Raw genomic sequence first — 27,442 nt, 5'->3', positions numbered from 1 at the left:
CTCTTCTCGATTCTCAAACAGACTTTAATTTCCAATTACATCTACCATGCTGTTCTCATGCCTTGCTTGCAAAATTGGCCAACATTCAAAAGCTTCACACTTTAATTTCCACTTCCATCTGCCCTGATGTCCCATGCCTTGCTTACAACAATGATAATGGATTTGTTTGGTATATTTTATTTGATTGTTTATAATTTTATTTTTTTTTAATTTGTGCGAGATTATTTGGTGTGGTTTCGTTTAGAACTTATTAGATAAAAATAGCTGAAAAATATAATTATCTTGAAACTGACAAATGGATGTTTTTGGAATACATTGAATATATTTGTAAAAACTTACGCCAAACAGGTCCAATATTTAGTTGTGCTTTCAGAGATAGATGAGAATAATAGTTATGTTTCTTAAATAGTTGGCAACGGAATACACTGAATATTTGCAGATTATGCAACACTGTTTATTTACTATAATAGGGCTCGAAATGTTGGTATATTGTAAGCAAATTAATGCATGGACTTTGTTAAATATATGAGACTGATAAGTAGGCAATCTAATGATGTAGTACCCTTCAAAAATTAAAACATACAAACAAATAACAATCAAAATTATTCTGAAACAAATCCCAAGGCAAGTGGCCGAATGGTAAAGTCTGGAAGATAAAATCCACAGGTCTCGAGTTCAAGTCACCCCTTGGGGCCACTGAAGGTTTGCCCGGTCGTTAACTCTAGGGCCCTCAGGATTAGTCCTGACTTCCCTTAAAATCAGCGGGTTGGGATACCTGAGTTATCAAAAAAAAAATTATTCTGAAACAAGTGACAAAATTATCTAAAATTTTTAAATGTGACTGTGATTGAATTAGTGCATTGTGGAATTATGTATAAAATGAATCTGAATCACATGTCGATAATTATAAATAAAATTGGATATGTAGTATTAGTGAACAAATGGATTAGGGTTAGTTAAGTTAATTAGAATCTTTACATCTCATTAGAAGGGTCAAGGGTAAATCTTTCCATGCATAAGCATGCAAGACTCCCGACTAATTCTCTCAAATCAAGCTCTTCAACATACTAAAAAGTAGAATTAAAAAAATACTATAATTCAGAAAGAAAGAAAAAACTAAAAAAATTGTTGAGAATTTGAATATTTGTGTGACTCACAACATACTAAATTTAAATTATATCATGTATTTAATTTGGAACCACTTTCTTAAATATATATATATATATATATAAGTACATAGCATTTTTTAAAATAATAATAATAAGTATATCATGCATGGCATGCCCAAAACAGAATGCTATAATCATAAAAGATGTTTACTCTCAACCCCCCGCTAAATCCTAATAAATTTGGTGGTTGTTTGTTATGGAACTTGAGCCAAAAAGTCCAAAGAGAGCTACATACCAAATTTTCATAGATTCACTTCTTCAGTCTAAGAACATAGTCATTACTTTGCTTGGCCTGTAATGCACCATGCATCACTTTTCTCTCTCTCTCTCTCTCTCTCTCTCTCTCTCTCTCTCTCTCTCTCTCTTATGTGCCCCAGGTAACCTCCCACAGTACCATTTGGCATAATTATATTTAATGCATGTTAGCAAGGGGCAGTTGAAAGCAATAAAACCAGTCGTAAAATATGGATGGATGATATGTTGCTTTTGGTGCCAGAGAGAGAGATGTCCACACTCTTTTAAGTCCTAAGACTAACACTCACTTATAAATATCACAAACTCACTTCTCTTACTTGCAAGTGTAAGCTAGCTATACTAATAAGCTTTCTTTCTCTTTCATATCATAGTTTTCTGTTCTGCAGCTTTCCATGGAGTTCCACTTCCTACCCATCCTTGCATTTCTTTCTGTGAATTTCTCAGCTCCCTAAACCTCATTACATATAAAGCATTTTCTTGGGATTTTGTTTTGTAACAACCCGCCCCCCCCCCCCCCCCCCCTCTCTCTAATTTTAATTTTAATTTTTTGCAATTTTGAGCAGTTTAATAAAAAAAGATGGGTTGAATTTGAAAATGGTTTACGTTGTATTTGGTTGTAAGATTTAGAAAGTGATTTGAAAAATGAAAGAAAAAAATGTGTAAAATGAGATGAAATATAGGTATATTTCATTTATAATTTATTTATCTTTTTCTTTTTCTTTTTTCTTTTTAAATCTCTTTGTAAATCTCTCAACCACACACAGCATTAGAATATTTTCAAAATGACTTGTCGTTGCTTAGATATGAAATTTTACAGTTAGCAATTTGAGGAGCATTCTTGAAAAATAGAAAGAGCCGGAGGAAGTTTGTCTTATATTTTGTGTGCTTTTAATAATTGAATAAATATATGTGCTTGTATGTGTATATCTATTTTGGATAAATTACATTCGTACTTCTTATAGTTTATTTTTTGTGTCAATTTAATTATTGTAGTTTTAATTTTGTTAGCAGTTTTAATTTTGTTAATTTTACTTTTGAATTTTTTATATTATATCAATTTAATCTAGTTGATAACACTTTTTAGAAATTGGACTAAAATCAAATAACAAAAATTATCCATTCACACTCAAGTGAATGAGGAGTTTGTGTCTAATTTGAAATGGCCTATTCTCTTTTAAATGGACCATTATGTCTTTTATTTTTGTCCAATTTCTTATTAAATGTTATTAATTTAACTAAACTAACAGAAATATGAAAAATTAAAAAGCAAAATTAATACAATTGAATCTATATGGACTAAATTGATATAAGAGACAAATTACAAAAACCATGGATATAATTTGTCCATGTATTTATGTCCTCAACAAATGTTGTTTAACTTTTCTTTACTTTAGTTTTATGATTTTGAAAACAAAAAATAATGAAAAGTTCGAAAACATTCATCCTTCGTATCGTTCCCATTTTTGTATAAAAATAAAGAAAAATTAGTAAAATATCTCTCCCCAACTTGGAGATTCAAGATTTTTTTTATTAACTAAGGTCTCTCGATAACAATTTTCAGTGATCATACCAGAGAAATTTTAAAATTTTTCTATGAAAATTAAAAAATTTCTGTGTCGAGGTTGAAATTTCTTTAAGTCAAATTTTTTTTGTGAAAATATTAAGAGACCTTAACTACTATGAAAATATTGTATGTCCTTTATATTACAAAATCTTAATATCATGGACCTTAAAAAAAATTCCCTAAAAATAATTCATGAAAATTTGAAAATAATTTTTTTTATTGCTTCCTAAAAACAATTATTTTATATTAAAAAATCATTAAAACATTCTTCAAAAAATAATTCACCTAATAAATAAGTATTTATGTAAGTTAATGCAATTTTTTCGATATTCAAAATTAATGAGATTTTTATTTTTTTTAATACAGTTGACATTGGTAGCAAGTCATGCAACTCTATCTCCTGAAGCGTACTGGAACTCGGTTCTGCCAAACTCTCCTATGCCTACGGCTGTCAAGGATCTTTTACACCCTGGTTAGTCTTCTACTCTAGGCAGTAATGATTTAAGATTTTTTGAGATCTTAGATTCAATGTTAAAATGAGATTTTATTTTATTAAAGTCTTTAAAAAAATTGAAGACTTCAATAATATATATATATATATATATAAATTTTCTCGAGAAGCCTTGGACTAGGGCAAAGCGGCCTAATTAATGTTGAGCCACCCCTGGCTATAGACTCCTTTCCTCTTTGTTATTTTATTTTTTATTTGTATCTTTTATTTTTTTAACTTGGTAACTTTCAACGCTATTTGCTTCCATATAAAAACAAAGGGTAATTGTGAAGGAGGCAGTTGCTCTCCAGTCCATGGCGTTGTTTGAATTTCATTTTGATAATTCAAATCGTTTATTTTGACAGATATTTTATATATTTTATTCATATAAAATATTTATATAAAATGTCTGATAATCATAACATTTTTAATTTATTACGTTTGTAAAAAAAAAAAAAAGATATAGTTTGGTGGTGAAGATACAAAAGTGACTCTTTAGTAGTGGCTATTGGGTTGCAAGACTCAGCTCATTAATTTTTGAATCATTAACTCTTTGCCATTATATTTTGATAGTATTAAGGTTAGGCTTTGACTTAACTTGTTTTGAGGGATTGCTTATGAATTTATCGAGTTTACATGTCATTCTTGTTTCTCTTATTGACAAATAGAGATTCATATAATTATAGGGGTTGTTTGGGATGTCGTAAATAAGTGTACTTTTTATCTTTTTAAATTAAAAAGTTGAAGAAAAAAATATGAGTATTTGGATTAACTTTTTAACTTTTTGACTTTTTACAAAAAAAAATATGTGTTAAAAAATTATATAAATAAGTGTATAAGAGAAGTGATTGAGTAGCCCATACAGTACCTAGGCAGTGTAGTCGACTGTTAGGAGATGGAAAATGGTTGCCTCCTTTTTTGGACTTGAATTGGACGGTGTTGTTCGGCCCGTGTGGGCTCACCACAGGTCCCGTTTTGCTAATCGGAACTGTTCAATATGTAGAACTCGTCGAGTACTATATATTTATAAAAAATCATGTTGATCGGATATCGATAACTATCTAATCGTGTTAGTTTTTTGTCAACCGTTAACTATAACACCATCTATTGTTTATACAAAACTGATTTAATCATGTAGCTATCCATATCCGATTAATATGATTGTTCAAAGCTATATAATACTCGACAGATTCTACACATTGAACGGTTCAGATTATCAAAACAGGACTTGTGGTGGCCCCACTGGCCCAACATTACCCTCAAATTTAATAAATATATATACCTTTTTTTTTTCCCCTTTGACAGTCTTTCCATCAATTCTCAGTACCAGTCACATCTTTGTATTAAAATATGTAATAAATTAATTTTTTTACATTTTTAATTTATGAATAGTGATAACTTTTTAATTTTTTTAGTAACTTTTTGAATTTTTAAATTTTTTTAAATATGCTAAACTAGGCGTAAAAGAGAATTAATTATCACGCATTGATTTCTCCATTAACTTTTTTACTCAAACAAAAAGTAAGGGATCATTATTTGGATGTTGATTCGGTAAAATTAATTTTATCTCAATTTTCACCTAAATCAGAAGAGAACGAAGGAGAAAAAAAACCAAAGATGAAAAACATATGAGCCACTACCTCCTCCTTCTCGACCTCATCCTCTAATCCTCACAACTTGTTTCTTCACTAAAGAAGTATGTGATGACATGGATAATAATTAATTAAATGACACTACTAAATAAATTTTTTGGCCACACCACTGCCAACAACCCTTTCATTTAAATCATGGAGAGAACAAAGAGGTAGAAAAGAGGAGAGAAATAGATACATAGGAGAGAAAACATCACAAACCTCATACTTAATTTTATCTTCTTAATTTGCAGAATGGATGGAAGATAAGAGCACCGCAGTCGGGGTAGGAAAGGGCGGCGTAGGCGTCGATGCAGGGCAAGGAAAGCCCGGTGGCACTAGTGTTGGTGTCGGGAAAGGAGGTGTCTCTGTGAACACCGGAAAAAAAGGAAAGCCCGTCTCTGTCGGAGTATCAAAGGGACCGAATCCATTCCTTTACAAGTACGCTGCCACTGCGGATCAACTCCATGATAATCCCAACATCGCTCTTTTCTTCTTGGAAAATGACTTGAAAAAATACACAAAAATGACATTGCACTTCACTAAAACCACCACACCGACTACTTTCTTGCCTCGCCAGGTTGCTGAGAAAATACCCTTTTCATCCAAGAAAATTCCACAAATTCTTGACTACTTCTCGGTGAAACCCAACTCCATGGAAGCCAAGACAATCAAGCAAACAATCAAAGAATGCGAAGAGCCTGGAATCAAAGGAGAAGAGAAATATTGCGCGACTTCACTAGAGTCCATGGTCGATTTCTGCAGTACCAGGCTTGGGAAAAGTATCCAAGCAATCTCCACAGAAGTCAAAAAAGAAACCCCTTTGCAAACATACACTATCGAAGGAGTGAAGAAGATGGCAAGCGATGCAGCCGTAGTGTGCCATAAGCAAAACTACGCGTACACAGTGTTTTATTGCCACAAGACACAGACCACAAAGGCATACTCGGTTTCAATGGTACGCCTCGATGGAACGAAGGCAGAAGCAGTTGCAGTGTGCCATACCGACACATCGGGTTGGAATCCAAAACACTTGGCCTTTCAACTGCTCAAGGTCAAGCCAGGGACTGTTCCAATTTGCCATTTCCTTCCTGAGGATCATATAGTTTGGGTTCATAACTGATATTGATCTTTGCAAAAAAGAGTCATCACTACTTGTTTAATTAGTTTTTTATATGTTCGTTTAGCTTGGTTTGGCATGTCATCATAATCTGAAAAACTCTACTTATGTTGTCTTTACATATATGTGTGTACTATAACAACTCTCCCACCCACATATGCATATGCATATGAGCTCGACATAGAGGTGGCTTGTTTTTCAATAATAATAGATATGTTGTCCCTGGTGTTTGGCACTACTTAAAACTACTCCAAAATGTTATACAATACCAGAAAAATGCTATGCGTTCAAAATTTGTATCTTGATAATTATTCTGAAATCGAGGTTTATATAGCATATTTAAAGTTGGTATTATATGAGTTATATATGTGACAATAAATGTAGCCCATTGATTTAAATTTTTGGATACCTTTTTGGAATTTTTTTTTTTTTTTTTTTGGTTGAGTATATAGCATTGTTGATAAGACCACCATGCTTAATTGCTAACAATTATTGGTAGCCTATATTTCTTTCGCAAGTAACAATTTATAAAGGGCAAATTATACCCAAGGCCCATGTAACTTGTTTTTTGTTTTTTTAATGTTTATCAATTTGGTCTTTATAGTTTTAATTACATCTCACATTATGTCAATTTAATAAAATTGATGATGATACTTTAGAAATTGAACTAAAATTAAAGGCAAAATTATTCATTCAAAACAAAATGAATATTTCAAATTGGACACCAGAAGAGCAAAATTGGATACAAATCAAGGGCAAAATTATTCAGGAAAAGGACCATTTCAAATTAGACGTCAATCTCTCAATCACTTTGAAGAGAGTAAATAAACTATTTTGCTCTTAATTTCAATCTAAATTTTAAAGGGATATTATTAATTACATTAAATTGACACAACATAAAAAAAAAAATAAGTATACAAATTGATACAACAAAAATGATTTGGACCTCCAGGGGAGGCACCCCCACGACCCCCTCTAGCTGTGATTGGCCAGTTTTCATTTTTTTTTTTTTTTTTTCTTCTCCTCCAATCACCAGCCCCCACATGTATGTGGGGGTGGTGATTGGAGGGGTCTCAATCACTTCTCTTGATACGAATAGAACTAAAATAACTAAATTAACACAATAAACAAACTACAAAAATTATTGATATAATTTGCCCTTCTATAAACTATTGCACATTGAATTGACAGAGCAATAGGGAGACCTTGAAGGATTCTTGAAATGAACATATGCTTTGACCAACATGGTTGGGAAAAAATGTAAAATTATGTGGTATTTTGAGAAGTTGGTAAAAAGTTGACTTTTTAATTTTTTTTAATCTCTTTTGCCTTTTAATAGATAAAAAATATGAGAGATGACATGACTCAAAATGGATAAAAAGCCAAAAGCTGACTATTTACCTCCTTGCCAAAGCACCCTATACAAACAACTTTAATTCATAACTGCAGTAAAAAATCTATCGCACGAGTCGAGAGCTTTTGATGTAGAGATTATAAACGTTAATGTTATGTTTTTTTATGTATTCTTACAAAAAATTTAAGAAATATAAAGAAAACTTTTTTTAGGAGCTATTTGATAATTTGTTTATTTTTTTTTAAAAAAAAATTTACAAAAAATTTTAAAATTATAAACAAAAACTCATTTGGTATTTAATTTCTTTTTAAAAATATTATAAATATTTTATAAAATTTATTAAATTCTTGTAACAAAAAAAATCAATTGTTTTAAAAATAAATTTTCATTCATTTATCTCTTTCCCACCCCACTGCTCATGATCACCACATTCGGCCATTCCTAACTGCAACCATCGTCGCAAGCAATCTCTTCTAACCACCACCTTCCATCAAGGTTGGTCCATGTCTTAGATGAGAAAGGTGCTTGCCTAAGGCCTTATCCAAAAAGAAAGACCTTATCCAAATATCTATTTAAAAGTAAAAATAAAAATTCTGCCATATATCACCTAAAATTTTAACAATTATCCACTTTTTTATGTTCTTTCTTATATAGCATAATAAGTTTCACTATTTGTTAAATATAATAAATCATACACATACACATGATTTCTATTACATTAATACACATAGAAAGCAAATTAAAATGGTAAAATAAAGTTGGTATAAAATAGCATTTCTATTTAAAAAATAAAATTATCCCAAGGCCCACTTAAATAAAAAGAGAAATATTAGTTATTATCATATAGATACACCACTTTATTTTACCTTTTATGTGTATTCATACAACAAAAAGACATGTACATATGTATAGTCCATCTATAAAATATTAGTAATACTGCGGATCCAGACATAAAAATGTATAAATTATCCAAAATTTCACATCAATGGCTCAGATTCATTTCATTTGTGGATCTCACACTTCATTAATTCAATTTCTACCACACGCACCCATTTTTGAGTAAATTCTGATTCCCAAATTCTGGACCCTAATTTTTTGATAAAATATTAGAAACCCCCATATCACTTAAGATGTAAAATGCCAAGTATAATATTTTGATTATATATCCTCAAATAAAACTCGTTAATAATAAAGGTTTGAACAAAACACTTCTTATTCAAAGATTGATAAATAAATAAATAAAATGTTTATTGAAAGGCCTAACGAAACAAAATTAATTGTTCAATGGCCCTTCAAAAGTAAACACAACAAATCTCATCTTAATTACAATAAATGATATACCAAAAAAATATGTTAAATAAATTAATATATAAATATATAAAGGCCCACTTTCAAATTTCGCCTAAAGGCCCAAAAAATGTTTGGCCGTCTCATGCCTCCCATGGCTAAGAACTATCTCCAACCCACCCCTCTCATCTATTTTTAAAACAAAATTTAAAAATACATATGCCTACTAAACATATTTTTTGTTTTCTTATAAAAAAAAATAAACATAAATACGTTTAAGAAAAAATTTAAAATTGACTAAACCACTCCTTAGTATGTATTTTTTTTAAAAAAAAAAGGTTATTACATTTATTTTCATTTCCAAGAAAAAAGTATATGTGCCATTTTTGTGATTTTAACAATTTAAAAAATTTAAAAACAGGTAGTGGGTCGGGCCACTAGGATTGGACAAGCATTTATTTGACTCATCAAAATCAAATGGCCCAAACTAATCTATTACATAATGGATGATTTCAATGATCCAAGTAGACACATGTGATGCATTTTTTTAATCCATCTAAGTTTGGATGGATGATAGATATGAAGCCAGTCTATCCGCCAACACTCCTAGAAAATGATATTATGCTTTTTATGTATTGTGTGTTAAACTAATCAGCTTTTATTTATTAATTATATTAGTTATTTATGAAATATGAAAGTTAGGCTTTTATTTTTATTATAAAAAAAAATGAAGAATTAAAAATTTTGAGCCCAAAATAGTAAAGTCTAATCGCTAAGACGATTCACATTCGCTCGGCAATCCATATTGCTCGCTTAATTTGCATTGGGTAATTAAGCAGATGGATGTGAACTGATTTTTTTAATCTGCTTAAGTTTGGACGGATGACGAATGGGAGACTATTCGACCCAATCTGATCCGCGAACACTCATAAAGGGCCACATAAGACAAAAGATGGAGGATGGAATGAAAATTAAATAAATGATTTTTTTTTATTACAAGAATTTAACAATTTTGTAAGACTATTAGATAGACCTTAAATTTTTTTATAAATGTTCTACACACTATAGTCTAAAAAGCAAACAGATTCAATCATTGAGGTAGGGCCTATGGTGGGTTCCACATGCTCGAACAATACAATCTAATTCCTTCATCGAACTGGAGAGAAACTAAGGGCCTGTTTGATTTTGTAGAGTAATGGTGGTAGGATTAATAATCCATGGAATTAACCATTGGATTGACTGTCCAACTCAATTAGTAGGATAAATATGAATGGGATTACTAATACTTACCTATATATGGTATTAGAATATCTCATGATTTTGTGAAATTAAAAGTCCTACGTATTTCTAACCCAATCACCATTTGTGCCATCCAAATGTAAGAATGTGTGTATCACTGGATTAACAATCCAATCCTATGCTCTAATACTATAATCAAACAAACACTAAAATCCTTATTTAGAGGGATTAAAGGGTAGGATGGGACTTCCAATATCTCATCTAGTCCGTTGTTTGATTGAAAAATTGTAAGCTGAGCTAATAGTCTGATTGGACTATTAGTCTCCCATATATGGGACTATACAAAACTGTTGGACTACCTCTCATTTCGATTAGCTAATAAAAAGATAATTTCTACAAGTATTTAGGCCATGTTGGGTTTGGTATTTAAAATATTGTTTTAGATTTTTTTTGAAACTAAAAATTAGTTTCATAAAGAAAATAAAAAAAATATATTTTTAAAAATTCAAAAATATATTTTTTGTGTTTATTTTTGCCAAACAAGTTTCTATTTTTAGAAAAAAAATCAAAAAAAAGTTTGAAAAATGATTTGTGCCTCGAAACTTTTTTGCACCGAATGCCCCTAATGCCCAAAACGACGTCGTTTTGGGCATTAGTTGTTTTTTTTTGCCTTTTTTTCTGCCATTTTTCCAATCGTTTTTCTATTTTCCATTTTCGTTGCAGAGAGGAAGAGAGAGAGAAAAAGAGAAGAGGGAGATGGAGAGAAAGAGAAAAGAGAAAGAGAAGAGGAGGAGAAGAGAGAAGGGCCCCCTCCTGTGCCTCGCCGCCGTCGATCGTCGATCGTCGCAGCACCGCGATCGTCGCAGCCCACCGCCGTCGCCTCCGGCCCCGCATCCGCCTCGCCTCGCCTCCGCCTCTGCCTCCGCCCGGTTGATATGGCCCCCTCCAGTCCTTCCTTTTTCTTCCTTCTTCTTCCTTCTTCTTCTTCTTCTCATCTTTTTCATTTTCGGGGCATTCGGGGGAGCTATTTTCGGGCTCCATATCGGAACTCAAAAAGTTTATTGTGATAATCCACTTGAATTTGTATTGTTAATTCTAATTTATATCAGCACATTTGATGCATCCGTTGTGTCAGAAAGTTTTGATTTTCTAATTCATATTTAGTTCAAATTTTAACACTTATATGCTCTGTTTGTAATGATTTCCAAACTATATTTCTACCCCACATTTCAACATGATGTTTGAATACCACACTCAAATCACATTTTCACAAATATTTACAAAACTCTTCACAAAACTCTGTCTGAGGCGCGATTTTCAATTTTTTTTTTTCAAACTTGGCCTAACGGTCGTCCCACCGGATGCCCTACCGGTTGACTGGAACGGCGCAAATTTTTTATTTTTTTTTTTGCAATTGGCATATGTTAATTTTTATATATTCGAAAAAAATATTTTCTGAATTTTTTTAAAAAAATTATGTGCTTTAATAGAATTTTGAGTTGTATGTTTTGGTTATGAGTTGTAAGTTTTTATATCAAATATCATATGTCACATCAAAAATTCCTCACTCAATTCAAAACTCTTTTCAAAACTCTTTTACTAAACAAAATTTTCATACTCAAATCATAATTCCAAAACTCACAAGCTCAAAATACAACTCATACTCTCAAATCATATTTACAAAACTCTACCAAACGCAACCATAATTTTTATTAATGTTGTTTTTAATGATATGTATTGCACTTAGTAAAATGAAATAAAATATAAAAGTCTCAGACAAAAAATAAAATAAATTTATTTAATTTGTATTAATATTTTATTTATTTAATTTTTTAGAAGTTGAAGCCAAGAAATAACATAAAATTTATACGTTAGTTTTAATATTGCTATTACTTCGTAAATAATTTAAAAGAATGAAATAGTTTTTTGAGTATATATCTTTCTCCATAATATTTCAACCACATATAGAATTCAATAAAATAGTTATTTACTGACATCTAATCTAATGACTTAACATGTTTTTTTAATAATTTTTTGACTTTTTAACTAAAATATAATGTAAAAAAACTAATATATTTTGGATGATTTCTTATTTTTTTACCAAAAAGATGTGTAAAAAATAGAAAAAAAATAAAATCTTTGACTCTTTAGTATAGACTATTGGTTTTTTGAATTTTTTAGTGACTTTTTGGCCAAAAAAATTCACTGCCAAACCAAGCCGTAACATGCATGAAATACACATAATTTTTAATCAAATAATCCAAAAACTATGTATCTAAAAATTAACAATCAAATGAATTACAATGTCTTTATTCAGTCCATTCAAATACACGTGCCATTTTATTATTGTAGATCTTTAAAAGTAATTTTACAAACATGTAAAATCTTAATTAATAATAAAATAAAACTTAAAATTAAGGGTGTAAGAGCAACTCCAATGGTGGATTTTTTTTAATCTTTTTTCTCACTAAATTTGAGTAAAAATTCTATTTGATACCAAGCGTTCAAACACGGAAGATTTTGAACTTGCAACAAAATACCGGTCGACTGAGAAGACGATCGAACGAATGTCTGGCTGTATTTTTTTTACAAATTTTTGCAAAGAAGTGGTCATTTGAGACATGTAGTGGTGAAAATCTAATGTTTATAAACAGTAATTTGATAAAAACTCCCAAGAATCTTCAATTTAGTGAAAGATTTTTGATATTCTTAATTTGAGACTCATTTGATAAAATTAGTTAAGAGCAGCTCCAATGATGGATTGTATCTATAATTATTTGTATGAGGGGATTTTAAATATTAATAAGGGAATTTTGACCAAATTAATAAATGCAGGTATGTGAAAAGACAAGTGGATTGAAAAGAAGTTAATAAACGCTGATAAAGAGATTTTGACAAAATCAATAAATATTGACTTTTTTTTTAAATCAAAAAATTTAGATTGGAATATTAGAACTCTCACAAGATTTGGGATTATAAACCCCTTTTTCCTTTTATATATACTAGCATATCACCCGTGCTATGCACGGATTGTGTTTACAATTATCTATATATGTGAATTGTGATTTTTAATTTTTTTTTTAAATGTCTTCTTTTTTTTCCTTTTTTATATTATATTAAAGTTTAATATTTTGATAATAATCATATGTGTCGAACTTTTCAAGGAATTAAATGTGTTTTTTTTATTATATTATATTAAACTTTAATATTTTGATAATAATCATATGTGTTCGATTTTTCAATTTTTTTTTTTATGCTTGTTCTTAATGCATTAAAGTGTTATTATGAGGGATAATAATCATATGTGTTAAGACTTTTCAAGGAATTCATATGTGTTGGATTTTAAAAATTTTTTTATGTTTTTTCTTAATGCATTAAAGTGTTATTATGATGGTAAGACTTGGGAGTTGGGAGAAATTAATAAATGTTAAGATTTTTTTTTTAAATCAAAAAAATTAGGAAATTTAGTTTGGGAGATTAGAGCTCTCACAAGACTTGAGGTTAAAAACCCCATTTTGCTTAATATATAGTATAGAAGTATAGATATGGATAGATATATGGATAGTGGTAACCCGTGCTATATACGAAACTTTATAAATTAAAAAATATATATATATATTATAATTATTAGACAAGCTTTAAATATTGTTTTTTAGTTTTTTTTTAGTTTTTTTTTTATGTTATAATATAATATATAAGATATAGATAGATATCTACAATTTTAATAAAAATATTATGTGATTTTTTGGGAAAGAGAAAATGAATGACGTTTTAATTTATTTTTTTTTTGAAATTGGGGAGAGAGATTAGGAGGGAGAGATTATGAAATATTTTTGTTATTAAATAAATAAATCAGTTAATATTTTTTTAATATATTTTGTAAATTAAAAAATGAATAATTTTAGAAAATTGATTAATTTGTTACATTAAGTGATTTAAAATTTTGATAGATATATATGTATATAAAAAATACATAATTATATTACTAAATCATAATTCAAATTTGATGTTATATTTTTTTGAGATCTATAGCTAAATTCTTATATTTTTTATTTTTGTGTGTAACCATAGTGTATGAGATAAATTGAAAATGATGCTATAGTAATTATGAGAGAAGTCAAAAGGGATTGTGGGTTGGGAGAAGTTAATAAGTGTTGGGGTTGAGTTAGGAGAAACAATAAATGCTGAGGTTTTTTTTGTTTGTTAAATCAAAAAATTAGAAAATTATGATTAGGATATTGGAGCTCTCACAAGGCCTGTGAGTTAAAAAACCCCATTTGCTTAATAAATAAGCATAAGTATAGATATCTATCTATACTATATATTAAGCAAAAGGGATTTTTTAACCCCAAACCTTGTGGGAGCTCCAATCTCTCAATCTAAATTTTCATATTTTTTGATTTAAAAAAAAAAAACCTTAGCATTTATTAACTTCTCCCAACCCCCAAGTCTTATCCTCATAATAACATTTTAATGTATTAAGGACAAGCATAAAAAAAAATCTTTAAAATCCAACACATATGAATTCTTTGAAAAATCTCAACACATCTATACTATATATTAAGCAAAAGGGGGTTTTTAACCCCAAGCCTTGTGGGAGCTCCAATCTCTCAATTTAAATTTCTTGATTTTTTGATTTAAAAAAAAAACCTTAGCATTTATTGACTTCTCCCCCCAAGTCTTATCCTCATAATAACACTTTAATGTATTAAGAACAAGCATAAAAAAAAAATTCTTTAAAATCCAACACATATGATTATTATCAAAATATTAAACTTTAATACAATATAATAAAAAAAAGAAGACATTTAATTCATTGAAAAGTCAAACACATATGATTATTGTCAAAATATTAAATTTTAATATAATATATGATTATTATCAAAATATTAAACTTTAATATAATATAATAAAAAAAAAAAAGATATTTAATTTGTTGAAAAGTCCAACACATATGATTATTAACAAAATATTAAACTTTAATATAATATAATAATAAAAAGAAGACATTTAATTCTTTGAAAAGTCCAACACATATGATTATTATCAAAATATTAAACTTTAATATAATATAAAAAAGGAAAAAAAAAAGACATTTAAAAATCACAATTCACATATATAGATAATTGTAAATACATTAAAGAAAAGGGGGTTTCTAAACCCCAAGTCTTGTGGGAGCTCTAATCTCTCAATCTTAATTTTTAAAATTTTTGATTTAAAAAAAAATCTCAGCATTTATTAATTTGGTCAAAATTCCCTGATTAGTATTTATTAACTTTTTCCAATCCACATGCCTGCATTTATTGATTTGGTCAAAATCCCTAATCAGCATTTAAAATCCCCCCATATAAATAATTATAGATACAACCTGTGCATAGTTACTGCAGTAACTTTTTTAATTTCTCCTGTACACTATGATTAGTAATAAAATTGTTAAATTATTTTTATAGAAAATTTTAAAAAACATAATTTATATATTAAAAAAAAATTAAAACAAATATAAATATCTATAATTATCCCGTGCATAGCACGGGTCCCAATATGAATTTTCTAAATTTTTTATTTAAAAAAAAAACCCAGCATTTATTGATTTGGTCAAAATCCCCTTGTTAACATTTATTAACTTTTTTCAATCCACATGTCTTTCCACATGCCTGCATTTATTGATTTGGTCAAAATCTCTGATTAAAATTTAAAGTCCCCTCATACAAATAATTATAGATATAATCCGTATATAATTACTGCAGTACTCTTTTAAACTTCTTATATACACTATGATTAGTGATAATATTCTTAAATTATTTTTATAAAAAATATTAAAAAACATAATTTATATATTAAAAAAAATCTAAATATCTATAATTATCACGTGTATAGCATGGGTGATAGGCTAATATATATTAAGTAAAAGGGAGTTTTAAACTAATTCAAATGGTCTTATGAACCATTTGAATTTTTAAAATTTTTTATTAAAAAAAGAAAACTCAACATTTATTGATTTGGTCAAAATTTCCTTATTAGCATTTATTAACTTTTTTCAATCCACATGTTTGCATTTATTGATTTGGTCAAAATCTTCTCATCAGCATTTAAAATCTCCTCATACAAATAATTATTGATACAATCTGTGTATAGTTATTGCAGTATCCTTTTTCAACTTCTCTCATATACTATAGTTAGTAATAAAATTGTTAAATTATTTTTATAAAAAATATTAAAAAACATAATTTAATTTATAATTATCTGGTGCATATATAGATAGATATAGATAGATAGATAGATAGATTTTTTTTTTTTTTGATCGGGATAGATAGATTGATAATTGTTGATCCAATGGTCTAAAATAGAATCACCCATTTGTTTTGAAGGACGATGATCAAATCCCTACCTATATAATCAGACCCAACCCTGTCTATCTCAAGCACAATTTATGCCTTTCCGTCTTTCCCTCCACTCTCATTGCACTTCTTCTCTGTTGTCACCTACTTCGAATGCTTCAAAACCGCCGGTGACGGCGACGGGAACGGCGTGAATCAAAGGCTCGACGCAAAAACCACGGCGAAAACTCTTCGAACAAAATCAACGCAAACCCTAACGACGTCAAACGAGGTTGTTAACGGTTCCCTATTTCGCCCCCCCTAGGGTTTCGAGCACAAAGAAACCCAACACCTGTAACTTTCTCTTCTCCAATTTGTTCATCACGTATATATATATTTGTTTTAATCATCTGAAATTTGTTGGTTTAGAGTATTTACCCGAAATTTCTGAAAATTTTGTTCGCGAGATTGCAAAAAGGTAGTATTTTCTTTTGAAGTTTTAATGTGGATAGATGTTTTGTTTTTGTTTTTGTTTTGTTTTGTTTTGTTTTGTTTTTGTTTTTTTTTTTTGTGGGTTGTAGGGGTAGATCAATAAAACCCTAGTCAGAGTGAATTAGAGCTTGAAAGATTACACTAATTATTGAAACATGCACAAGATTTATTGAAAACCCAAATAATGCTTTATGTCAATTGTGTGCTAATATGGTGAACCGGTTGAAAGATTGTGACATGCTTAGAACTTGTAAATAACCCACAAATGTTTGTTTTGTTATCTTTCATGGTGTTAATTTGTTATACAACAGATGCTTGAAGCGAGGCATGATTTTATTTTAAAGGGCCAATAACAGTCAATAGAAAATTGAATGCAAAAGTATAATTAGGAAATAAAAATAAACCTTAGTATGTAAGTTAAATTATAAATATGAATTTATGTCAAGTGTACATTGTTGGGAATTTGTCTAAAGGTTAAAGCTTTCCTTAAAAACTATATCCATCAAAGCATGAATAGTGAAATGCCATTAGTTATAATGTAAGAGAGTCATTATATTAAACTAGTTGTAAAGTCTTTGCACTACACTATATAATTTTTGTTTTTCAAAATAATGTCTTTGCACTATACCATATAAATTTGTTTTCCAAAATCAAGGGGGCCAAGCCAAGGGGAAATATTATTGATTATAATGTATGAGAGTAGGTCCTATGCACAACATTACTTACATGCTTTTCAAAAATCAAGGGGGGGCCATGGCACCCCCTGCCACCCCCTAGCTTTGCCCCTGACTTGAAGTCTCTTTTGTCACCATCACACAATGAGTACTGGATTGCTAGGCTTGGGTTGATATTATATTGCTATTAGGGATTGTTCGTTGTGGTTTGTTTAACATGTTGCCTTATTCTTTTTCTTTTTTTAATAAATTCTTTCTATAGTAATCCTCATATTTATATTGAATTCTTACCATGGTATTATTTTAGGTCTTATTAAGAGAATCTAACTTGCATGATACAAACAATAGTATTGGGTCTATGTATCTGAATTATTTGAATTGTGTGGGTGGTTATTGCAAGTTATTTTTCAATAAGAAATGTGTTTTTTCAGTGAAAAATATATTTCCATTTTTCAGGTTATAGGACACTTGATTTGTAGCTATTTGGCTTTGGTTGCAGGATTGCAGTTATGTCCCTTTCAGCTGAAGCAGACAAAGTTGAGAACCTTGAGTTTAAGTGGGGTAAAAAGAGAGGAGTTGGTGGAAAAAAGAAAGAGGTCCAGTTTTATGATTCTTTTACTTATGATGGTGTTGACTATATTCTTCATGACTGCGTATATATGTACAAGGAAGGCGAACCTAAGCCTTATATTGGTAAGCTGATAAAGATATGGGAGAATGGAGATAAGACAAAAAAAGTAAAGGTTCAATGGTTCTTCCACCCTTCAGAGATTTTGAATTGGCTTCGAGGTGAAGAGGCACTTCCGAACGAAATTTTTTTGGCTTCGGGTGAAGGTGCTGGTGTGGCGAATGTTAATCCTTTGGTAATTGAACTTTTGTAAATTGTTTTAGTATCGTATCTCTCTTATGCTCTTTCTCTTCGTTTTTAATTGTATTCTGCAGTTCATATTTTGTACATGGATGGGTCCAACCCAATTGATGACTTCTAGTACTTTGGATTAGTAATTTTCTATTAGAATGTTATTTTTCATGTCATTTGGTCCCATTTGGCATTTATTTTTGGTATTCTATGTGAGATCAAGATTTGATATATGGGTTGAAAAATCGGATATGCATGAAAATTCTAGTGTTGTTCTATCTCTTCTTTGGTTTACACAGTAATTCAAGCCTTTCATTTTGGATTCTATTTTTGTGCATGGTTGTTATAGACAATTGCTGTAGTTGTGAAGGAATAGACAGGAGTATGCGAAGAGTTAAATTAGGATCAGTTACTTGTTATTATTAAATTAAATTTAAGTTTCAATGAGACTTCTTAGATTGTTGTTGAAATTTGACAGATCAATTGGGTCCAATTATGATTTATGAGTAGTTCAATCTGGAAGGTCTAGATGTTTTTGTTTGACACAAAAAGGTTTTCAGTGTCATGCTACAGACTGAAAGTCAGTGTTTGACTCCGAGTTTGTTCGTTGTTGTTTTATTTTATTTATTGCTAGGATATGTCTGAACAAGTATTCAATTCCTTTTATACAAAAGGCTGAATTTTGCTGTACTCAAAGGCACCTGTGGTATATTTTGCTTTAAAAAAAAAAACGAGCCTCATACCTCGAAGTGTAAGAGTGTTTTTTGCGGGTGAATAAAGTATAAGAGTTCTATTGCACTTGTCTCTTATGTACGAGGTTTGCACGTTACTGGTGAAATATCTTGTTATATGAAGTGATATTTGAGGACTATATTTTTTTTTATGGCCACGACTTATCACTTAAATTATTCTTAACACAATGAGATGCTTTTGAAGTCCATCACATCAAAGATTATTATAATGAATAAATTCTACAATTTTCCTGTTCTTCCTAATCGTTGTGAAAATCCTTTGATATGAAGTTCTAAGTGGATGTGAGATTTTCACTGGGGGTGCAAGTGAGCTGGTTTGTTGTGGTTTTTGCCACACTAGAACTGAATCATCCTAAATGGTTTGTTGAGTTCTGAGAAGTGGGGGCTTGTTTTATAGGTAGCACAACCAGGCTTTCATTGTGATCCAGTTACCATCTTAGTGCATAAACCATTTGTTCAACCAGTTTGAAGCCTGTGGCTAGAGACTTTCTTCAGTCCAGGTTTAAGGATCCTATAGTAACTAATCCGCTAGGTGCAGCTTTCTGCTGGTTCTTTTTTTTGTTTTGTTTTTTTTGTGTGTGTGCATGTATGTGGTGAGAAAAACTGTTTTTGAAACGAGCTTTTAGGTTTAAACTTAGCCAAAAGCCTCATTTTTAGGCTCCTTTTACCCAGCCAAAAGCTTTTTAGGATTTTAGCTTCCAGCATTTAGAAGCTAGCCAATGATGGCTTATTGTATGCAAAATTGGAATCATCCTAAGAAGCACGGACACTTCTATACAGGAGGTGTGTCGCGTTGGACAAGACACTCTGCGGACACTCTTAAAAAGCGTGTCCGACACTTAGACACTCTGGCGACAATTTTTGAACCATCTGAACAAGAGCTATGTGAAGAAGCTCAATGTTTTGTATTCTTTGGAATGCATCTTATTCTTTCTAAATTTGTTTTGAAATACTAAGATGAATACATCATGTGTATTTCTAAATTGTATAATTGTTTTGCATTATTGAGATTGTAACTGTTATGTGGATGATATTTTGATGTCTAAGATATGGAATATGACTTTTTAATTGTAATTGGTGTTATTTTATTTTATTTTTTTTTTCAATTACCTTTGAATAAACTATTCATATATTTTACATATAATAAATTTATGCAAATATAAAATTTTAACATGTCTTGCATTTTTTTCGGAAATCTATTTGTCGGTGTATTAGTGTTGTCCGTGTCTGTTTCTACTTAGGAATTATCAGTAGACATGCTTTTGTAAATATAGATTGGTAATGTTCACATCTCATATGTATGGATGAGCCTAGTTGCCTATAGTTTGACAGTGTCCTCGCAAATGAAATAAAGGACAACTAATTATAAAATTATTTTGCATTGATATCAGTGCATGTCTGTATATTGATTGTGTAATGTACTTCTGGACGATTGCTCCCGAGGCTCTACTTTGGTGGTAATTTGAGCAACTTTAGTTTATGAATTGTTACAATATATTGAGTTCCTATTTTGGTGACTGGTACAAGTTTATTTTAAGTGAATTGACTATTCTGCTCACTGAGTTTCCATTTATTTAATCAGGAAGCAATTGCTGGAAAATGCAATGTTGTCTGCATTTCAAAGGACAGTCGAAACCCGCAACCTTCTGAGCAAGAAATTCGAATGGCTGACTACATATTTTACCGTACTTTCGATGTTAGACACTGCACAATATCCGATAAGATGGACGATAAAGTTGGTGGGCTTGAAGGTTGTCTTTATATCCTGAATTCTTCTGTTATAGCTTGGTTTCTACATTCTCAATATCATTCTGCTAGTTCAAACTCTGACATGTTTTTGGTTTCTGAATTTGTTACAGTTAAGTTTGTATTTAATAGTAAAGAGAGTGAAATGATCAGTGGTGCTCCTCTTGATTGTGTAAAGAAAGAGGAAGCTGTAGCATGTAATCAAACACTCCAGCTTCCAAGGCAAAACCCTCCTGAAGAGTTCAAAACTCCAGGGAAAGGGATTGAAAAGATCAGTGGTGTTCCTCTTGCTTCTGAAAAGAAAGAGGAAGCTGTAGCATGTAATCAAACACTCCAGCCTTCAGGGAAAAACCCTCCTGAAGAGTTCAAAACAACAAAGACAGATGGACATTCAAATCATTTGGTGGCAAAAGGATGTGCAGATTTGAAAGATTCATTGGTTAAAGGAAAGCCTGCTTCTTGTGCTGCAATGGATTCTGATGATGTGCCTACAACCAGTGGTCAACGGGGAACTGTTTCAGGAGATAAAACCACTAGGTATAGAATTATTTCTGATAAGGTTGTGATTAAAATGAGTAAGGTTCATGTCAATCACATTGAAGTTCAAGATAAAATAAATTTTTCCAAAGATTTTGCTGCTTTGCAGAGCAGGCTGTCTAAGACCCATTTGGTAGAACTTATTCGCAGTTTATTTAGTTTAAAATTTGAAATTTCATGCTTAAACAGTTGTACTTTGAACTGTTAGGATGTGTGGTAAAACTTTTCTGGTTTTCATCTTATTCTTTTCAGCTCAAAAGGGCCTAAATAAACTAAAAAGCTCACTTCTTTAAAGCTGGGTTTAAGAAATCAATGGCTAATGGTTCTGTTAAACTATCTGATTACAGGAATATGAACAGCATTCATAAATTGACAGTTCATGAGAATGATGTGAAGGCCTTGGTAACAACTATTACTTATCCTGAAGGGAAAGCAAAAACTGGACCTGGAAGTGGAAGTGGAAGTGGAAGTGGTTTTTTGGGTCCGGACAGGGGTATAAAATCTGTTAAAGATACTGGTGCTTCGGAAGATAGACCTTCTAAGAAAGCAAGGGTTGATAGTTCTATTAAATTAAGTGAGAACAAGAACAATAATGGTGTTCGGAAGGCGAGCATCAATTCTGATGGGAATAATGCAAAGGACTTGGCAGATACTCTTCCTTCTGGAGGAAAAACAAAATCTAAAGTTGCTTCTCTTGGGTGGGACAAGGACCTTCAGCCGAAGACTGATGAGAAGATGATGAAACTCACAAAATCTAAAGTTTCTTCTTTTGGGCCTGACAAGGATCTTCAGCAGAAGACTGATGAGAAGATGGCGAAGCTTTCCAATGGGAAGCTGCTTAAGGTATCTGCCAGGGAGACTCCTGGTGACAGGAAAACTGAAGGTGAAGTCACCCGAAGACCTGATGATGTAAGTTGTATTACAATTTTCATTTGGAATATTTTGTAATGATATCATAACATTGAATTAGATTAATGTAATCACTTATTGTTAAAATCTTATATCTTAGACTTAGACAAACTACATTTCTGAGTGATGGGTTAAATTATATTGTGCAGGAATATTACTTGAAATACACAACTTTGTATTTTAGTTCCATTGCTTAATTACTAACTAATTGCATGAGCATAAAGCAAATAGAACTCTAAACAAATTCTAAATGTTAAAAAGGGACTTACTTATCAAAAAAAAAAAATAATGTTAAAAAGGGACTTGTATTTTTTTTCAAAACGTTAATGCCGATGGCTCTCAAAAGATTGCTGTGCACACTACATAAAAATTCTTCTTATTTACATTGCAGATAACTCAATAGTGCTAAAGGATTTTAAATCAAGTGCCATCCATGCCCCCCGCTTAGAAAAAAAAGTGGTAGGCCGCCACCACAGGGCAATTTGCAAAAAACTTTAGAAACACATTTGCCCTGCTGACAACCAAATGCATTGGTTAACTACATTTTGCATTTCACTTCATGACACATTTCCCTTCTGGCATCTATTACATGTTGCCCTGCTGGTTATCTGTTGCTTGGAAGGTTGCATGATATTTTGTATTGTGTAAATCATTCCAGCAATGCTGGCAATTCAATTCAGCCAGTTTTGGATCTTCCCTACATCCTTGTGGTGTAGTAGGCAAACTTATGTTCATGATAAAAGTGATTCCACATGGAAGTGTGTGCTATATAGTTGATAGCGTTGTTTTATTTATTTATTTATTTGTTTTTCCTTGTGTTTTTTGCAATAGTTTCTTGCATTGGTATTGCAATAGTCTATTTGTTGAAATTATGTTTTGTTTCTTACATGTTTTCTTTTTAACATGATTGCAGGAGAGAAGCAAATGGTTTAAGGCACTTGTGAGTGGTCCTTACTCCCTCATATTATATTTTTGTTTTATTATTTATGTATAATATTTGCTTATGAAATTTGATGTGTTTCAATTGTTATTATTATTTTCCTGTCCTACATTTTCTAGTAATTAAGAATTTAGTCTCATTTAAAATTTTGACATTAGCTCTCCATTGTGCCACGAATATACATTCTCTATCTGCTCTTTGGTTTCTGCCCAATTTTACAAAAAAATCTGACCCAATAGTCCATGTAATGAGATTGTGCCATGCAGCCTTTTTCTCATTTCACGGCTCAGATCATGCCACATGTGTGCTTCAACTCATAAAGCTTAAAACACTGTCGTTTGGTCCCATATACAAAACTAACAAAATCCCCTTCTTCCCTTTTCATAGTCGACAGCCGTGTCTCCCTCCTACCTGTTAAAACCTATCACCTACTTCACCCACTAAACCTAACCCACTACACCACTACCACCTCACCTATTCCACTAAACCTAACCCACTACACCACTACCACCTCACCTACTCCACTAAACCCACTACACCACTACCACCTCCACTTCACCTACTCCACCTACCACCTCCACTTTACCTACTCCATCTACCACCTACTACCACCTACTCTTTTATATATAGGAATCATTGTAGCATTCAATAATTCAAACAATTACAAACATCAATCAATATATCAATCAATAATAATACATACAATTTATTTTCTCTATTTCTCTTTATACATTAAATTTTCTACATGGTATCAGAGCAAGGTTAAGCACTTAGTATTTTTCGCTTCACCGGCGGGCGGCAACCTTGCCTTGGCCGCCCGCCGGACCTCAACCTAATCTGCTAGAATTTTCTACACATACCTTGAAATTTCTTCGAGTCCACCACCACTGCCCCTCCTCTCACTGTTGTCCTCCCATACACCACCGTCTCGGTCGTCTTCATCTACAATGTTGCAGTGAAGGATCTCAAGCGTGGTTTTGTTGCATCCAACTCAAAGGATGATCCAGCCAAGGAAGCTGCAAATTTCACCTCCCAGGTTATTATTATGAATCACCCGGGTCAGATTGGTAATGGGTATGCTCCAGTTCTTGACTGCCACACCTCCCACATTGCTGTCAAGTTTGCTGAGATTGATCGTCGATCTGGCAAGGAGATTGAGAAGGAGCCCAAGTTCTTCCGTGAACATGCTCTCCTTCCTTTTACTCTTGGAGTGAGGCAGATGATTTGCTGCTGTAACAAGATGGATGCTACCACTCCTAAGTACTCAAAAGCAAGGTATGATGAAATTGTGCAGGAAGTCTCTTCCTATCTGAAGAAGGTTGGTTACAACCCTGACAAAATTCCTTTTGTCCCCATCTCTGGTTTTGAGGGTGACAACATGATTGAGAGGTCCACCAACCTCGATATGATTACACAGCCCAAGAGGCCATCAGACAAGCCTCCTCTTCTCCACATTCTTGATAACACCAACAGCAACAGTTTGACGCATTTATTAGAGAAAAGGTCCAAAGGCAGCTCCTGTCAAAGCTGATGCTCAGCAGGCTGTACCACCTATTGAAGTGCCAGCACTATCCTTGCACATGGGGGGCACCCACTCATTTCTTTATTGTTTTCTTTTACTCACCCATATGACCCACGATGCAACCTATACTTTGTCTTTTCTTTACACTCTTGTTCCCCACTTTCTTTATTATATATATATATATATCTCTTTTTATTATATTATATTAAAAAAAAAAAAAAAAAACTTCATCTCTCCTCCGTTTGATTTCCAACTCCATTATTTTTATTTTTATTTATTTTCTCAAAACCACTTTCCTTATTTCCTCCATCTTTCATTTTTTGATTTCAAATATATTTTTATTATTTTTTCTTTATTTTTCTTTCACATTCTTTTTAATCTTTTTCCAATTCCCTTCATACCATATAGCTTTGCACACCAAATCATATTTTATTCATCTCAGGGATCAACCCCGATCACAATTTTACACAAAAAAAAAAAAAAAAAAAAACCAACAAACAAACAAACCACCACAACACACTCGCACCCACAGTGGGATTTTTCTTTTCTACTCTGCTGCAGGTCTCTTCTTCTTGCTTTTCTCTTGGGTGTCCCTTACCGGCGCTGCCTCCATACTACCCACTCCACCGAGCACGTTCACTCCACCCTGCTCCTCCACTACAGCATATGGTGGACCTCCAAATCGGAACATCACGGTAGCCTTCCGCTTCAGCTCCTTGTTTTCCGCCTTCAGCACACTTATCTCTGCTCGCGCATCCTTATACATGCGCTGGAGCAGAGCCAATTGGCCGTTTAAATGCTGCACCTCATTTGTTCTACTCTGCAGCCGGTGCGACAAGTTTGTGACTGCCGTCATCGTCTCCACACAGGACTTCAAAGTATACTGATTGGCTTCAATGTCAGTTTGCACTGCCATTTTTTGCTCCACAGACCGCATAGGAAAGTTCAACGGAGCAAACCCTGGGGCGCTTGGTTGAGGTTCACTGGCCCCCGCACCAGTTATCTCTCTTGTTGACTCGTTAAGGTCTGGAAAGAGAGTGAGCAGACCACGGGAAGACGAAGCCATTTTCTCAGACAACAGAGTGTTACAGAGTATCTCTCTCAGAAATCTCTCTCAGAAAACAGAGTGTTACAGAGTATCTCTCTCAGAAATCTCTCTCAGAAAACGAAGAGTTTTTCAGAGTTTTTCTAGCAGGTTTTTGTCTCTGCTTCCAAGCCTCAGCCTCCGCTTCGGTTTATAAAGACCATGACAAAGAGGCCGACACGCGTTCTGTCGATCACGTGCATCGCCGCGTGTCTGGCGCACCTTTTGATGGCACGCCTTTTTATGGATTGGGCACGCCTTTTGATGGCACGCCTTTTGAAAGATTGGGCACGCCTTTTGGGGGTACGACTTTATATGGGTTCGACAAGACTCTGTAAACTGTCCCGACATTGATTCCGGTTAGCTCCTTTATGGGTCCGACAAGACTCTGTAAACTGTCCCGACATAGATTCCGGTTAGTTTCTACAAGGGTCCGACAAGACTCTGTAAACTGTCCCGACATTGATTCCGGTTAGTTTCTACAAGGGTCCAGCAAGACTCCGTAAACTGTCACAACAACTGTCACAACATTGTCTGCTACAACGGTCCGACATGACCCCATAAACTGTCTTCTACATCGGTCTGACACCACCATACAGTGTCCTCTACCACGTTATGACACCCCCATACAGTGTCATCTACAACGTTATGACACCACCATACAGTGTCCTCTACAACGTTATGACACCACCATACAGTGTCTTCTACAACGGTCTGACACGACCATACAGTGTCTCCTATCCTCTTTTATTTTTTATGTATTTTCTTGTTTTGTTACTCTCTCCAAACTCAAGTTGGTTAGTTCCAATCCCCCTTGAGTTTGCGGGGGCTGTTAAAACCTATCACCTACTTCACCCACTAAACCTAACCCACTACACCACTACCACCTCACCTACTCCACTAAACCTAACCCACTACACCACTACCACCTCACCTACTCCACTAAACCCACTACACCACTACCACCTCCACTTCACCTACTCCACCTACCACCTCCACTTTACCTACTCCATCTACCACCTACTACCACCTACTCTTCTATATATAGGAATCATTGTAGCATTCAATAATTCAAACAATTACAAACATCAATCAATATATCAATCAATAATAATACATACAATTTATTCTCTCTATTTCTCTTTATACATTAAATTTTCTACACTACCCTTTCCAGTGAGCATGCCCCCCTCCCACCTCCGCTGCCACCCACCCCCGCAACCCCAAAGAAGGAAATTCAAATTTGAGATGGGGTGTCCATCCATTTTTCTGGGGTGCATTTAGAGACACCCTACAAATAAGGATGGCTCACTTCTTTCCTAACCATAATAATTGTTCATAACCTCTAAGATTGTAGACCTATCTAGAAGCTTTCCTTGATTTTTATTTCAAGGTTTTTTTTGTTGTTGTTTATCGCAATTTTTTTGTTAGCTCCAGCATCTACAGCAAAATTTCTGTACTTACGCTAACTTGTACAAATTAAAGTCGATTTATTCCATTG

The 27,442-nt window shown here is 32.3% G+C and overlaps 2 protein-coding genes across 6 annotated transcripts in view; both read left to right on the top strand.

Moving 5' to 3' along the window:
• Positions 1-1,701: 1,701 nt before the first annotated feature.
• LOC114319489 (BURP domain-containing protein 3) lies at positions 1,702-6,477 on the top strand. The gene is made up of 3 exons (XM_028266516.2): positions 1,702-1,855; positions 3,355-3,460; positions 5,364-6,477. Exons 1-3 carry the CDS (start codon positions 1,817-1,819, stop codon positions 6,230-6,232), a joined length of 1,014 nt encoding a protein of 337 aa, XP_028122317.2. The 5' UTR covers positions 1,702-1,816; the 3' UTR covers positions 6,233-6,477.
• Positions 6,478-16,412: 9,935 nt separating this feature from the next.
• LOC114319487 (bromo-adjacent homology (BAH) domain-containing protein) overlaps positions 16,413-27,442 on the top strand; it is a 39,912-nt gene continuing 28,882 nt past the window's right edge. For 2 of the 5 annotated variants that reach the window (XR_014344510.1, XM_028266513.2), the window contains exons 1-6: positions 16,415-16,718; positions 18,092-18,455; positions 20,786-20,954; positions 21,063-21,486; positions 21,834-22,395; positions 23,309-23,335. Coding sequence is in view for 3 of the 5 variants with exons in the window: in XM_028266513.2 (XP_028122314.2) it covers positions 18,102-18,455; positions 20,786-20,954; positions 21,063-21,486; positions 21,834-22,395; positions 23,309-23,335 (1,536 nt within the window). In the remaining 2 variants the exon portion in view is untranslated. Of the gene's footprint in view, positions 16,905-18,091; positions 18,456-20,785; positions 20,955-21,062; positions 21,487-21,833; positions 22,396-23,308; positions 23,336-27,442 lie in introns of all 5 variants that reach the window. The other 3 variants (XM_028266512.2, XR_014344509.1, XM_082894747.1) reach the window with 3 other exon arrangements.

Source organism: Camellia sinensis, chromosome 11, assembly GCF_055761805.1.
Source record: "Camellia sinensis isolate YWXY chromosome 11, ASM5576180v1, whole genome shotgun sequence".
NCBI classification, from domain to species: domain Eukaryota; kingdom Viridiplantae; phylum Streptophyta; class Magnoliopsida; order Ericales; family Theaceae; genus Camellia; species Camellia sinensis.
This window is presented reverse-complemented; position numbering and strand designations above follow the sequence as displayed.